The following is a 15,108-nucleotide window of genomic DNA, read 5'->3' as shown; positions in this document are numbered from 1 at the left end:
CATGTGAAAAGTTCTTTCAGTGTAGTAGTAAAGTTTTTCATCTGTTAACATCGGGGAACTGAGATTTGTTTCAATTTGTTAGAGAAAATTTGAAGGTTTGAGTTAAAATGAGAGAAACCAGTGCTCAGAGAGAGTGAAAATGTGCTAATTGTTGCAACTTGTTGCAATTTGTGAAGCTGTTGTGGAATTTTGATCATTACCATTCCAAATGCAAAGAATTCTCTCTCGAACTAGGATAAATGAAACTCCCTGACAACGACGTGTCGCGACGCAGACTTTGTTTCTAGTAATTTAATTTTTTTTCTCCGACGTGCAGTGTGCGGTTTTTTTTTGCGCCACCTTTATTATAGTGTACCTCATTGACTACAACCATGATAGTCTCAGCAAGAATTCATGGAATATGGGGGTGGCATCCCTATCTTTTGTCATTGAATTTGAAAAAGATTCTTGCTCGCACTTAAAACCAAGTTGCCAAGAAGAACCAGGTTGGAATTGCTTTTCATATTGCCGACGAGGCTTAATGATTTAATTACTGTTTGATGGAATCGTGATTAAATTTTATTTGTTTTTATAAGGGTTAAAACTGATGTTCATGTAAGAAAGATTGTTCTTAAAATTACATTTTTCTGAGAAAACTTTTGTGGTAGCCTCAACCCGTCCATGCTTGACGAAAACGCTTCTTATAAAATCTCTTCTCGATTAACTCTTGAGTTTTTTTTCTAATGTATTTTACTATTAAATTGAAAATTAGAAATATTCTTACTAAGAGAACATGACATTCACCATTAAGGCTATAAAAATTAAACAGGTAACACTTTTATGAAGTTTCACTGACTTACACTGGAAAAAGCTAAATTTAGACTCAATTGAAATTTATTGGTTCAACACAGAGAGTAATTCAAATATGATGTTTTTTGTGTATTTTTCTCAAAATTAGCAGAGATTTTTTCGAAGTTTCTAATAGACAAGATTAAATCACTGTTTAGTTCTTAACATTTAATGTTGCAAGACAATTTTCAGATCCAGACCGGGCGAATCCGTTCATTATTATTCTAAAATCTGGCATAATCCAGGCAAATTTGGTAGAAACTACGGAATTATTCAATAAAAAACAAAAAGAATGCACAAGAAAATATTTTTTTTACTTCAAAACACTTCCACAGATTCGTATTTTAGACTTCCGAAAAACTGTTCATGATTATTGAGAACAAACTTGCTACAAAAAAAACGTTTTTGGACGAAAAAATAAAAATTATAATAAGAACAATTTTATCTCAAAACCTCGCAAAATTCGGGTATCTGATTTTCAAATTTTCAACCCAATATTCGGACAAATTTGGTCAACACCACGGAATTATATAATTAAAAATAAAAAAATAAAACAATACATATGAAAATATTGTTTCACATAAAAATACATAAGCAGATTTTAAATCCTATTTTAGGCTGCCTAAAAATTGTTCATAATAATTTGGATTAAACTTGCTCAAAAAAATCGTTTTTGGGCGCAAAAATAATAAAATAACTCAATTTAAGTTTTTTTGAGTTTAGTTCAGTTTTGGAAATAATGTGAATAAATCTGTGCAAAATCCAGGATTTTTTCTACAAAATCCGGGCTACTAAGCAAGACCGAACTTTTCCTAAATTTTGTGTTAAATATCCAGGCATAGCATCACCGAAACAATATGGTTTAGTTAAGCGTTTTTAAGCACGTTCTAGCAATGTTAATATTTAACTATTGAAGAAAATATTCTTTAAGTTGTTTCCAAATGATGATGGCTCCAGATGTTTCTCCTAAATCGTACACTGTAAATTTTTGCCTCGATTTCCAGCAAAACAAATTGCTGGAAACGTTCAGCAATCCAAATTTTTGCTGAAAACCAGCAATCGGTTTTCTAATTGCTGGATTTTTCAGCAATCGGTTGTGTTCTTGTCATTTTTGTTGAAAAATCAGCAATCAGATTTCAAATTGCTGAACTTTCCAGCAATTGATCTTGTTTGTTGGAAAATCAGCAATCGAGTTGTCACATTGGAGTTTGTTTGTTATCGTACGCTGAAGCAAGGTGAGACTTTATTTTATGAATTTTGGTTGGATTAATATAATTATTTTTATTTTCCTCTATATTCTAGCAACTAGACACAAGTCAAGGGTGAGTTTTTATTGGACAGATTTAATAAAAGATACTTATCAGAACTCTTTTTTCAGGTAGCGAATGATCAACACTCTGGCACAAAGCTTCCACTCCAGAGCCGGTGTTGGTAAACTAAAAAAAAAAAAGTTCTTAAAAATAAACAAAACATAATTTAAAAATGGAAGAAATTAATTCTTTTTCATTGCTGATTATATGCACAGCCACTATTTAATATTTAATTTTGAATTGAAACATAAATTTTGTACTAAATACAGCAATCTGGATTGCTGATTTTCCAGCAAATTGAATTGCTAGAAACCAGCAATTACGTTTGCTGTTTTTTCCAGCAATTAAATTGCTGGAAATTTGGCTGAAAAGTCAGCGGGACAAAAACCAGCCAAAATTTTGCTGGTTTCCATAAAAAAAAATTGCAGTGTATATTTTATTACTTTCTATAAACCATTTTAGGTGAAGGCACATATACGTCTGAATAGAAATGGTCATAAAAGTTAGGTTTAAAGAGTTTATAAAATGTTCCGATTTTTTCGGCGATGTCCCACTTTTTTTCGTGAAATGTCCCGCTTTTTTTCTGATAGTATCTGGTAAGCCTAGACTATACTAGATTCATAATCGGTTTCTTAAATTTAAAGAGGTGCTTCCAATGAATCGCCATTTTTAATGCAGCAATGAAAAAAAGTAGTCAAGGTCATTACTTATATGATAGCGACTATTTAAAGCTTTCTTAATTGAATAGCTGAATAAAATAGCAGAATAAAATAGCTGAAATAATTTGAAATTACTTATTATTTCAAAATTATTTCTGTAAATCTCCTAAACACTGTTCCGGAAATAATAAATACCCGATCAGGAGAGCATATCAAAATAATAACTCAAACGTATCTAACCAAGATATTTACATCTGATTCAGTTATAATTAATTACTCAAAATTTTTGATTTTAAGTTTCTCCAATATGAATTATATCTTATTCTGATTGACAGACGTAAATGGGGTTGAGCTCATTTTCAATTATAAAGATTTTTTTCGGTTTGTCCTTAAATAAAATGATTATATCTTATTTTGATATACGAACAACTTTTTCTGAAACACGGACATCGAAGTCAACGGCCCAAACCGTACTTTAATGAGTTTCGCTCAACAGATTCTTGAAATAGAATCCAAATTTCAGGAAACCATAAATGGAACATTTGACCCGAATGACAATTGTTAAAGGGTCTTTAATAAATATTAATAATAATAATAATAAATGGAACATGGTTTCAGCAAATAATGTGGATTATTTACATTCCACTAGAAAGCATGCATATCTAGATAAGTAATAATTCTGATAGGTTTTGTTCTGCCTAATATCAAACTATGCTATCTGAACGAGATATAATCTTTATCGGAGCATATCAAAAACTGATAGAATTTAGCTATGATCATATAGATTTTCTGATATAATTTGAGATATTTTAACATCCTACGAGTACTGAATTATAACTCATTTAGATAGAAAATAAATTAGTATCAAAATATCTCATCTTGATATAATTTTGTTCTCTCCTCCTGATCGGGTACCTACACTATCTTTCATTCATAAAAGAAGCAATGATTTTTTAAAACATTTATTCTCAAACATACTGAAAAAAAGTGTTACATTTCATTGATAGTTTATTAATCATAAGTTTTTGTAAAGTAGGCGGTTTTGAAAATTTGAATCAAATGAAGTGATACAAAATAATTTAACATATTTGTTGCACTTCATTTCAGCTTGGATCTCATTGGTCCTAGTTCTCGCCAGCCTCAAATTCGCAGATTCCGTCGACTATTGCGACAAGAAGCTGTGCGCCCCGCACAAACAACCGAACATTGGTTGCGGAAATGATGGCAAGCTATCGTCGGATTGCCCCGCCGGAACGAAGAAGATCGAAATGACCGACGAATACAAACAACTAATCATGGACGCCCACAACAAATATCGCAGCGAGCTGGCCAACGGAAAAGTGGGCTGGCTCCCGAAAGCCGCCGCCATGCCTACTTTGGTAAGGTTTTATTATTGTTTTAAAGAGAACTTTTGAATGTTATTGTTGTATGTTTTTTCTCTAGACTTGGGACGATGACTTGGCCGAAACGGCCCAAATGAACGCGAATCGATGCGTTCGGGGGCACGACATTTGCCACAACACCGAAAAGTATCTGAACTCAGGACAGAATTTGGCCCGGATTGCTACCGAAGCAGATTCGATCGATATCAAAGAATGGATTCCGAAGTTCGTTACCATGTGGTGGGATGAACGTCACGATGTGAATGCCAACATGGTTAGCACTATGTATGATCCCGGCAAGAGGTAGATATGTTTCCTAGAAAAAAAAATTGAAAAAAGATTTGTCAATAAATTTTATTCCAGCATCATGGTGTTCCACTTTGCGGTGCTTGCGAACGATAAGGCCAACAAAATTGGCTGTGGATTGGGCCAATGGAAAACGCCGGACGCTTGGCTTCAGCTCTACATCGTCTGTAACTATTCGTTCAACGATTTCATCGGACTGCCAATCTACACTGCTGGGGAGCCTTGCTCTCAGTGCAAGAGTGGCTGCAATTCCAAATATGCTGGCCTTTGCGACGAGAAGGAAGAAGTGCCGCAACTAGTGCCCTATGCAGCCTAATTGTTTTTCCAGTGAATTTGCATCGGCCAAAATACAGATCACTTGGGTGTCGGGAAGGTTAAGGTCTTTAATTAGTCTAACGCCGAATATCCGAATCAGCCCTGCCTGGGGGTACAAAGTAATATCGCTCATGAACTTGTTAGACAAGCTTGACAGCAATTGATCGTAAATAAGATCAGCACCTTATAACTTATCTGTTTGTACCGGATCAGCGACCGCACTTTGTCGAACAATTGTCTAAGCTGTGTTGAGAATCCATAATTCTCCCACAAAGCAAAGTTTAACGTGCGATCGCCGGAACGCATTAGGGTGAGAAAATTTGCCCCATATATGGCGACCGTCATAGCATTGATTGACTGACTGGCAGACTGGGGCGGCCGGCATCGAGTCGAATCGAGCCGGTCGGATGCACTTCATTGATGCATATTATCAGAAGGCAATTAGCCGCTTGGGGTAGATTGGCTTACATCCGGAAAATGCATTATGTGAAAATCGAGCGCAAGTTCAATAGATGCGTTTAAGCGTCTTACTTTAGAGCGCCCTCTTGGAAAGATTTCGAAATCAGATTGATGATCGGTTTTCAGGTGAGAATCGGCCCACACAAACTTCATTAAACTAAAATTTTCCCCTTCCCAGAATGCATTCTATAGTCGGAGATAATCCATAATATCAAGTGAGTATTGGTAATGTGTGAATGCAAATTTTCTCAACTGAACCGATTTTGTGTTATAAATGTGATGTAAACTGTACACTCGCTACTCTGTTGGAGTAGTGCGGTGGGTGGAGAAAGTCAATCGTTCGGAAATTTTGCGAAAGAAGTTTCGATTTTGTGAATTGGGTTTCTGGCGGCCCGATGGCACGATATGCCAAATGTAAGTCAAGTTTAAATTTTTATAACCGCATGAATAACTGCTTGTTTGTGAGTTAGGGAAGATTTCAGAAGTGTGCTTTTAAAGTGAAACCAAAGTGTCGATAGAAAATTTTTGTTTACTTTTGATGTTTATGTTGCTTTGGTATAATTATGCCCAAACAATATGAATTTCGCATATTACGAACTGTCAACAATAGCAAAATGAAAAATGGTTTCTATAAACTAAGCTTGCCGGATTGCCTGGTTTTAACCGGACATGCCCGGATATTTGGTATGAAATTTGGAGCAAGTCCGATCCGGCTCGGATGCTCGGATTGAAATAAAAAATCCAGATTTTGTTCAAATCATTCCATTTTATTTGCAAAGTAAAAAAAAAATCGAAATAAACAGAATTTGAAGAAAATCCTCATTGATGAAAACAGATTTCTAAGTGTTTTTCTTCTAAAAATTTGTTGAATAATTCCTGAGTTTTAAATATACCTGCCCAGAATTCGATTTCATATTATGAAATCCTTTACCCGGATATTTCGAGATTTTTAGCTAAAACTGCCTGATTTTTTCGGCCACCTTCTGGCAAGCTTACAATAAACTATCCATAGTTTGCTATCTATTGAAAGTTATTTGCGCTAAATGCGTTTCAAATTAAGTAATTAAAAAAGTTACTACGGTGTTAAAATGAACCAAGCTCGCTTAAAAATTTAAATCGCAAATAAAAAAGGAAAAGATTTGTTATAAGACAGCAAATTTGTACTAAGTTTGAAGAAATTTAATTTTTTGAATAATAATGAGAAATTTGGGAAATTTTAGAAACTATTCAATTTTTTGGTTTGACCCATATTGAATTTTGATATTCGGATATGCATTTGAAGAACCTCGTTTCGGTTTTTATTTTCAGATTTGAGTTTCGTCCCATTCTTCAGTTCAGTTTCCCAGCTTCAGGTTTATGGTTTCTAAAACCAATATAATAATCAGAACTCAGATATTCCCTCAATAATTAACACGTAATGAAAAAAAAAAACAAACTCTTAAATGGCTGATTCTCAATTAAAAAAAAAAACCTTTATTTACATTCTATATGACTTTTCAGATTTTGTCTTAATTTGAGAAAAAAATGAACTAAAAGTTTTTTTCCAAATTGAATTTCAATTTATTAAAAATTTTGTTATTCTTGTTATATTTATGGCTTTTTGACATTGTGACTTTTGCACTTTTTTAATTTTTTCACTTTTTCACTTTTTCACTTTTTCACTTTTTCACTTTTTCACTTTTTCATTTTTTCACTTTATCACTTTTTCACTTTTAATATTTTTCATTTTTTCACTTTTTCCCTTTTCACTTTTCAATTTTTCACTTTTCACTTTTTCACTTTTCACTTTTTCACTTTTTCACTTTTCACTTTTCACTTTTTCGCTTTTTCTTTTTTCACTTTTTCACTTCTTTACTTTTTCACTTTTTCACTTTTTCACTTTTTCACTTTTTCCGTTTTTCCCTTTTTCACTTTTTCACATTTTCACTTTTTCACTTTTTCACTTTTTAACTTTTTCACTTTTTCAATTTTTCACTTTTTTACTTTTTCACTTTTTCACTTTTTCACTTTTTCACTTTTTCACTTTTTCACTTTTTCACTTTTTCACTTTTTCACTTTTTCACATTTTCACTTTTTCACTTTTTCACTTTTTCACTTTTTCACTTTTTTAATTTTTCACTTTTTCACTTTTTCATTTTTTCACTTTATCACTTTTTCACTTTTAATATTTTTCATTTTTTCACTTTTTCCCTTTTCACTTTTCACTTTTTCACTTTTCACTTTTTCACTTTTTCACTTTTTCACTTTTTCACTTTTTCACTTTTCACTTTTTCGCTTTTTCTTTTTTTCACTTTTTCACTTCTTTACTTTTTCACTTTTTCACTTTTTCACTTTTTCACATTTTCCCTTTTTCACATTTTCACTTTTTCACTTTTTCACTTTTTAACTTTTTAACTTTTTAACTTTTTCACTTTTTCACTTTTTTACTTTTTCACTTTTTCAATTTTTCACTTTTTCACTTTTTCCCTTTTTCACTTTTTCACTTTTTCACTTTTTCACTTTTTCACTTTTTCACTTTTTCACTTTTCACTTTTTCACTTTTTCACTTTTTAACTTTTTCACTTTTTGACTTTTTGACTTTTTAACTTTTTGACTTTTTAACTTTTTGACTTTTTGACTTTTTGACTTTTTGACTTTTTGACTTTTTGACTTTTTGACTTTTTGACCTTTAGACTTTTTTGACTTTTTGATTTTTTGACTTTTTGACCTTTTGACTTTTTGACTTTTTGACTATTTGACTTTTTGATTTTTTGACTTTTTGACTTTTTGACTTTTTGACTTTTTGACTTTTTGACTTTTTGACTTTTTGACTTTTTGACTTTTTGACTTTTTGACTTTTTGACTTTTTGACTTTTTGACTTTTTGACTTTTTGACTTTTTGACTTTTTGACTTTTTGACTTTTTGACTTTTTGACTTTTTGACTTTTGACTTTTTGACTTTTTGACTTTTTGACTTTTGGACTTTTTGACTTTTTGACTTTTTGACTTTTTGACGTTTTGACTTTTTGACTTTTTGACCTTTTGATTTTTTGGCTTTTTGACTTTTTGACTTTTTGATTTTTTGACTATTTGACTTTTTGACTTTTTGACTTTTTGACTTTTTGACTTTTTGACTTTTTGACTTTTTGACTTTTTGACTTTTTGACTTTTTGACTTTTTGACTTTTCGACTTTTTGACTTTTTGATTTTTTAACTGTTTGATTTTTTGAATTTTTGACTTTTTGAATTTTTGACTTTTTGACTTTTTGACTTTTTGACTTTTTGACTTTTTGACTTTTTGACTTTTTCACTTTTTCACTTTTTCACTTTTTCACTTTTTGACTTTTTGACTTTTTGACTTTTTAACTTTTTGACTTTTTGACTTTTTGACCTTCAGACTTTTTGACTTTTTGATTTTTTGACATTTTGACTTTTTGACTTCTTGACTTTTTGACTTTTTGACTTTTTGACTTTTTGACTTTTTGACTTTTTGACTTTTTGACTTTTTGACATTTTGACTTTTTGACTTTTTGACTTTTTGACTTTTTGACTTTTTGACTTTTTGACTCTTTTTGACTTTTTGACTTTTTGACTTTTTGACATTCACCTTTTTCACTTTTTCAATTTTTCACTTTTTCACTTTTTCACTTTTTTACTTTTTCACTTTTTCACTTTTTCACTTTTTCACTTTTTCACTTTTTCACTTTTTCACTTTTTCACTTTTTCACTTTTTCACTTTTTCACTTTTTCACTTTTTCACTTTTTCACTTTTTCACTTTTTCACTTTTTCACTTTTTCACTTTTTCACTTTTTCACTTTTTCACTTTTTCACTTTTTCACTTTTTCACTTTTTCACTTTTTCACTTTTTCACTTTTTCACTTTTTCACTTTTTCACTTTTTCACTTTTTCACTTTTTCACTTTTTCACTTTTTCACTTTTTCACTTTTTCACTTTTTCACTTTTTCACTTTTTCACTTTTTCACTTTTTCACATTTTCACTTTTTTACTTTTTCACTTTTTCACTTTTTCACTTTTTCACTTTTTCACTTTTGCACTTTTTCACTTTTTCACTTTTTCACTTTTTCACTTTTTCACATTTTCACATTTTCACATTTTCACTTTTTCACTTTTTCCCTTTTCACTTTTTAACTTTTTCTTTTTTTCACTTTTTCACTTTTCTTTTTTTTACTTTCTCACTTTTTCACTTTTTCACTTTTTCACTTTTAAACTTTTTTTTTTTCACTTTTTCACTTATAATCAATTTCTTCTTTTCACACTTTCACTTTTTGACATTCACCTTTTTCACTTTTTCAATTTTTCACTTTTTCACATTTTCACTTTTTCACTTTTTCACTTTTTCACTTTTTAATTTTTTCACTTTTTCACTTTTTCACTTTTTGACTCTTTCACTTTTTCACTTTTTTACTTTTCCACTTTTTCACTTTTTCACTTTTTCACTTTTTCACATTTTCACTTTTTCACTTTTTCACTTTTTCACTTTTTCACTTTTTCACTTTTTCACTTTTGCACTTTCGCACTTTTTCACTTTTTCACTTTTTCACTTTTTCACTTTTTCACTTTTTCACTTTTTCACATTTTCACTTTTTCACTTTTTCACTTTTTCACTTTTTCACTTTTTCACTTTTACTTTTTTCACTTTTTCACTTTTTCTTTATTTCACTTTTTCACTTTTTCACTTTTTCACTTTTTTACATTTTCACTTTTTCACTTTTTCTCTTTTTGACTCTTTCACTTTTTCACTTTTTCACTTTTTGACTTTTTCACTTTTTCACTTTTTCACTTTTTCACTTTTTGACTTTTTGACTTTTTGACTTTGTGACTTTGTGACTTTGTGACTTTTTGAGTTTTTGAATTTTTGACATTTAGACTTTTTGACTTTTTGACTTTTTGACTTTTTGACTTTTTGACTTTTTGACTTTTTGACTTTTTGACTTTTTGACTTTTTGACTTTTTGACTTTTTGACTTTTTGACTTTTTGACTTTTGACTTTTTGACTTTTTGACTTTTTGACTTTTTGACTTTTTGACTTTTTGACTTTTTGACTTTTTGATGACTTTTTGATTTTTTGACTTTTTGACTTTTTGACTTTTTGACTTTTTGACTTTTTGACTTTTTGACTTTTTGACTTTTTGACTTTTTGACTTTTTGACTTTTTGACTTTTTGACTTTTTGACCTTTTGACTTTTTGACTTTTTGACTTTTTGACTTTTTGATGACTTTTTGATTTTTTGACTTTTTGACTTTTTGACTTTTTGACTTTTTGACTTTTTGACTTTTTGACTTTTTGACTTTTTGACTTTTTGACTTTTTGACTTTTTGACTTTTTGACTTTTTGACTTTTTGACTTTTTGACTTTTTGACTTTTTGACTTTTTGACTTTTTGACTTTTTGACTTTTTGACTTTTTGACCTTTTGACTTTTTGACTTTTTGACTTTTTGACTTTTTGACTTTTTGACTTTTGGACTTTTGGACTTTTTGACTTTTTGACTTTTTGACTTTTTGACTTTTTGACTTTTTGACTTTTTGACTTTTTGACTTTTTGACTTTTTGACTTTTTGACTTTTTGACTTTTTGACTTTTTGACTTTTGGACTTTTGGACTTTTTGACTTTTTGACTTTTTGACTTTTTGACTTTTTGACTTTTTGAATTTTTGATGTTGTTTTTAACTCGGATTGAATAAATTCTTTTCAATCTTAAAGTTAGTACCTATTTGGATTTTGTTCAGCTTCATAAATATGGTTATGAAATTCCGATGAAGATTAAAACTTCTTTAGATTTATGTTTGCAACCGTAAAGAGGTTTTAGGATAAAAATTTTTTTGGCTTTCTACGGTCTGAGATTTTTTATTAAAATCTCAGATCCTAAAAGCCAAAAAATTATAGTATAAAAACTACTGAATCAGATATTAAATCACTTCTCAAATTTTTTTTTAAACAATAATTGCAAAGTTCAGTTTTTAGGGGTGGTTTGGAAATTTGAAACTGAGTATATTAATTACCATTCCAAGGTTCTGTGAAATTTTCAATTTTTTTTTTGGGTTTATTAATGTTAAATCTTGTTTTTTTTTTAAACAAATAGTTTAGATTGAATGTAAACTATCTTAGTAGATGTCTTTTTTTCAATGAGGGTGATAATAAGAATTCAGAAACTTATAATCAACTCTAAGATTCAGCATTTAGATTCGAATCTAACCTTTCATAGAAATCAAATGAAGAATAATGACATGAAAAATTAGATGGATAGTTTAGATGATTATTAGCAAATCATTCAATTTCTAAACAGGCTTAAAATGGTAATAAAATTTCTAAAAAATTTCTTAAAATTTCTAAAAATAGGGCTGAATATTCAAATGATAGAAAAATTATTAATGATAGTTAAAAAAAATCAGGAAAAAAAATGAACTGAGGTTTTATTTTATATAAGAAAAAAAGGCATTATTTTTTTAATTTAGTAATTATATCCAGTATTGAAATTGATCAAAAAAATTTGATGAAGATTTGGATTTGATAAAATATGAAGATAGATAGATTTTCGTTAGGCTTTATATTGAAAAATTGTGGATTCCATTATTAAGAAGCTCAAAATTCCTACTTTCATTCCATAATTATCAATTTGATGTCCAAGCCGAGTCTATGATGAAAGATATTATAACTGCTAATTTCTTTCTCTTATGAACTGTCCGCATTTTTGTTTATTTTTTTGACTTTATACAAATCATTGGTACAAAATACGAAAAACTTACTGAGAATACTCTGATAAAATTAACTTTTTATCGACCAGTTTGAATTCACATGTGCTCTATGCTTTGACATAGACAACAATTTTTTTCAGATACAAATAAGTTTAGATTTGTGTTGGACTAATATAATTAATTTATAGGTCTTAAACAATTCATATGTTTTTTTTAATCGACTGAAAATATCACTATTTGAAAAGAGTTTTCGTTATGATCCAGTTGAACGTGAGATTTATGCAGATTTTTAAACTGAGATTAAGACATTTGCGCTTTGATTCAATATTTTGTTTGGAACAACGAAAAGCATATTATGTATTTGCTTCTCATGAAATACCAAGCAGAATTCTTATTTTCTGACTACAATTTTTCCTAAAACAACAAATCGATGAGAGTAGAGTGAATGAAATTTGAACGTAGCCTATATAGTGTTTTTTTTTTATAAAAAGAATCTAGTGAAAAATTAAAAATGAATGAAAAGCGAATATGAGAAAATCAAAAAAATTTAGTCTCCAGAAAAAAACTCACTTTTTCCTTTTCAAATCTTTAAATTTTAACCCGGATACCTAAGTGTCCTTTTAATTTGTTTTATTTTGGCTAATTTATTAGACAACAAGCGTTCCAAAATACGATTAAGTTGCGATTTCACACTACTTAATATTTTGTTTACAGCCTTAAAAAGTTAAAACTGAAAGTTCCAGTTTTCAGCCTTCAGATCTACTCAGTTTTTAGTCTTCAGATCATCTTAGTTTTTAGTTTTCAGTCGATAAAAAATCTGGTTTAAACATTAAAGTGGAAAGATAATATTTTTTTCAGTGATCTGACTTACTTACAATTCAATCAAACTTTTAAAAATTATTCGCAAAGATTCCCTTAAGGCAAATCGAAATTAAATGAAATTTTGTCTGATAGTATCTAGTTGATCTGATTAATCTTGTTTCCTTCGAAATCTTCTTTGAATGTTCTGAACTTTGAACCCACTTTGACTTTTCTGATTTTCTGATATAAACTTAATTGTTATATTCAAAAGTATGATTTTTGTTCATAATTTAAATTTTGTAATCCGATAAAAATGTCCTATTTCGGAATCCTGGACGACTCGAGATTCATTCTTATCTGACATTATCGAGCTCTAGATACTTGCGAGCTCAGTCATTCTAGCGATTGCTGTTGCTGATGTTACGAGCTTGTCTATCATAATCTTATCCCTCGCTAGAGGCATATCTAGGATGCCACATTCATTAGTATGATTTTTGCTCAAAATTTAAATTTCGTCATCTAATAGAACATTTCAGTTTGCTGAGCTATGGATTTTGTATTATTTATTGCATTTTGTGTTTTGTTTTGATTTAAAATGAAAAAATATCAAACATGAAATAAATATTTTTAATTATCATGTTGCTTAGAGTAAAAAATACTTGAAGGTATCAGCTAAAAGTGGCACAATCCATTGAAAATTCAATACCAAGATTCATTTTTAAAATTATGATAATGGACACTTCATTATTGACTCAGATTACCTCGAATGAAGTACTGTTAGATTATACGATTGATATGTTCTATGAGAAATGCATCTATTCTGTCTTCTTTAGCTCTGATTTGGCTGGCCCTGGTGGCGGCTTCTCTCAAGCTGGCCCAAACTGCTGTCGACTATTGCGACAAGAAAATCTGCGCCGACCATCAACCCAATATCGGTTGCAACAACGACCGGAAGCTCTCGTCGAAATGTCCGGCGGGATCCAAAATCGTCGAGGTGACCGACGAGCTGAAGAAGCTCATCCTGGACACCCACAACAAGTACCGGAGCACCTTAGCCACCGGTGGCGTTCCATGGCTCCCGAAGGCGTCGGCAATGCCGACGTTGGTTAGTTAAAAAAAAAATTTTTTTTTTGAGAGAATTTAGTCTTTATACGATTTTTTTTATCTGTTCCAGACTTGGGACGACGACCTGCAGGACACGGCTCAGATGAATGCCAATCAGTGCGTCAAGGCTCACGATCCTTGCCACAACACGGATAAGTATTTGAACTCCGGGCAGAACATCAACAAGGTCAGTACCACGGAAAAGATCGACGTCAAGGAGTGGGTTCCGAAGCTAATCAGCAGCTTCTGGGACGAACGTCACGACGTCAACTCTAACATGGTCTCAGCCCTGTATGACCCCGGCAAGAGGTGAGGTTTCCTAGTGATCTAAATTTATAGAAAAACTAAACTCATTTTTTCCCTCAAAAGTGTCATGGTCTACCACTTTGCGGTGCTCGGAAACGATAAGGTGAACAAGGTCGGTTGCGGTATTTCGATGTGGCCAAGTGGCGGTGGATACAATACCATGTATATCGTGTGTAACTATTCGTTCAACGATTTCTTGGGGCTTCCGATCTACAATTCTGGGGAACCTTGCTCGGCCTGTAAGAAGGGATGCAATGCCAAGTATGCCGGCCTCTGTAATGAAGATGAGCCGGTGCCGCAGTTGATCAACTATCCGGCACCATCGGCTTAAGCCGGGTGCGATCGGAGAGGAATAGCGCCATCTTAGTTAAGTAAGACTCAAATCAAGTGAATTTTCATCGACCTGGACCTGTTTGTTATGCTTTTTAGTTCTATGAATCGAATAAAGACGATCGGTGCTGGGGAACTGAATGAATTTCTATCGATCTTGAAAACCCCTTTCCAATAAATTACCAATATATTGGCTTCCTCCAAGGAGTAAGCACATTATTACTTTCAAAAATTCAAAAATGTTGCCTTGAAAAATTAAAAAAAAAAGTTCCTCGAATTCCAAAAAATTTCGGTTTTGAAAGGCTTTTCTGCCTGCTAACTAAAAATTATCTGCTTACATTACTAAGTGCAATGACCACGACTAAAAAATTGTGATGCATACCGTGTTCTTTAGTCTTGTTCTTGTTAGTCATGTGCTGGGGGAGGAAGACTGAAATTTGATGTATCGTTTTCTGTATCGTTTTTTTACTGTTCGGCAAAAAGCCAACAATTGTTGAAAAGATTTGTAATCGTTCAAATTTTAACTTTAGATGATCAGTTTCGTGTAGCGAGTCATGTAACTCAGTTGTTTAGGTGCTAAATTTAGATTAAGCTTAGTATTTTTAGAACAACCA

General features: G+C 31.2%; 2 protein-coding genes across 2 annotated transcripts in view; both read left to right on the top strand.

The window, feature by feature from the left end:
• LOC129756074 (antigen 5 like allergen Cul n 1-like) overlaps positions 1-4,857 on the top strand; it is a 41,518-nt gene extending 36,661 nt beyond the window's left edge. Inside the window, exons 2-4 of the mRNA XM_055752827.1 lie at positions 3,905-4,176; positions 4,241-4,482; positions 4,543-4,857. Of these exons, the coding sequence (XP_055608802.1) occupies positions 3,905-4,176; positions 4,241-4,482; positions 4,543-4,801 (773 nt within the window). The 3' untranslated portion in view covers positions 4,802-4,857. The remainder of the gene's footprint in view (positions 1-3,904; positions 4,177-4,240; positions 4,483-4,542) is intronic.
• Positions 4,858-5,539: 682 nt separating this feature from the next.
• Positions 5,540-14,630, top strand: LOC129755250 (antigen 5 like allergen Cul n 1-like). Its single transcript, XM_055751637.1, has 4 exons — positions 5,540-5,673; positions 13,588-13,859; positions 13,929-14,167; positions 14,228-14,630. Exons 1-4 carry the CDS (start codon positions 5,655-5,657, stop codon positions 14,493-14,495), a joined length of 798 nt encoding a protein of 265 aa, XP_055607612.1. The 5' UTR covers positions 5,540-5,654; the 3' UTR covers positions 14,496-14,630.
• Positions 14,631-15,108: the final 478 nt, after the last annotated feature.

The sequence above is a fragment of the Uranotaenia lowii genome, chromosome 3 (genome assembly GCF_029784155.1).
Source record: "Uranotaenia lowii strain MFRU-FL chromosome 3, ASM2978415v1, whole genome shotgun sequence".
In the NCBI taxonomy this organism is placed as follows: Eukaryota; Metazoa; Arthropoda; class Insecta; order Diptera; family Culicidae; genus Uranotaenia; species Uranotaenia lowii.
This window is presented reverse-complemented; position numbering and strand designations above follow the sequence as displayed.

Coding starts and splice junctions, on each gene's coding strand:
- LOC129755250 (XM_055751637.1), top strand. Junction 13,860..13,928: donor CGTCGGCAATGCCGACGTTG/GTTAGTTAAAAA, acceptor TATCTGTTCCAG/ACTTGGGACGACGACCTGCA. Junction 14,168..14,227: donor CTGTATGACCCCGGCAAGAG/GTGAGGTTTCCT, acceptor TTCCCTCAAAAG/TGTCATGGTCTACCACTTTG.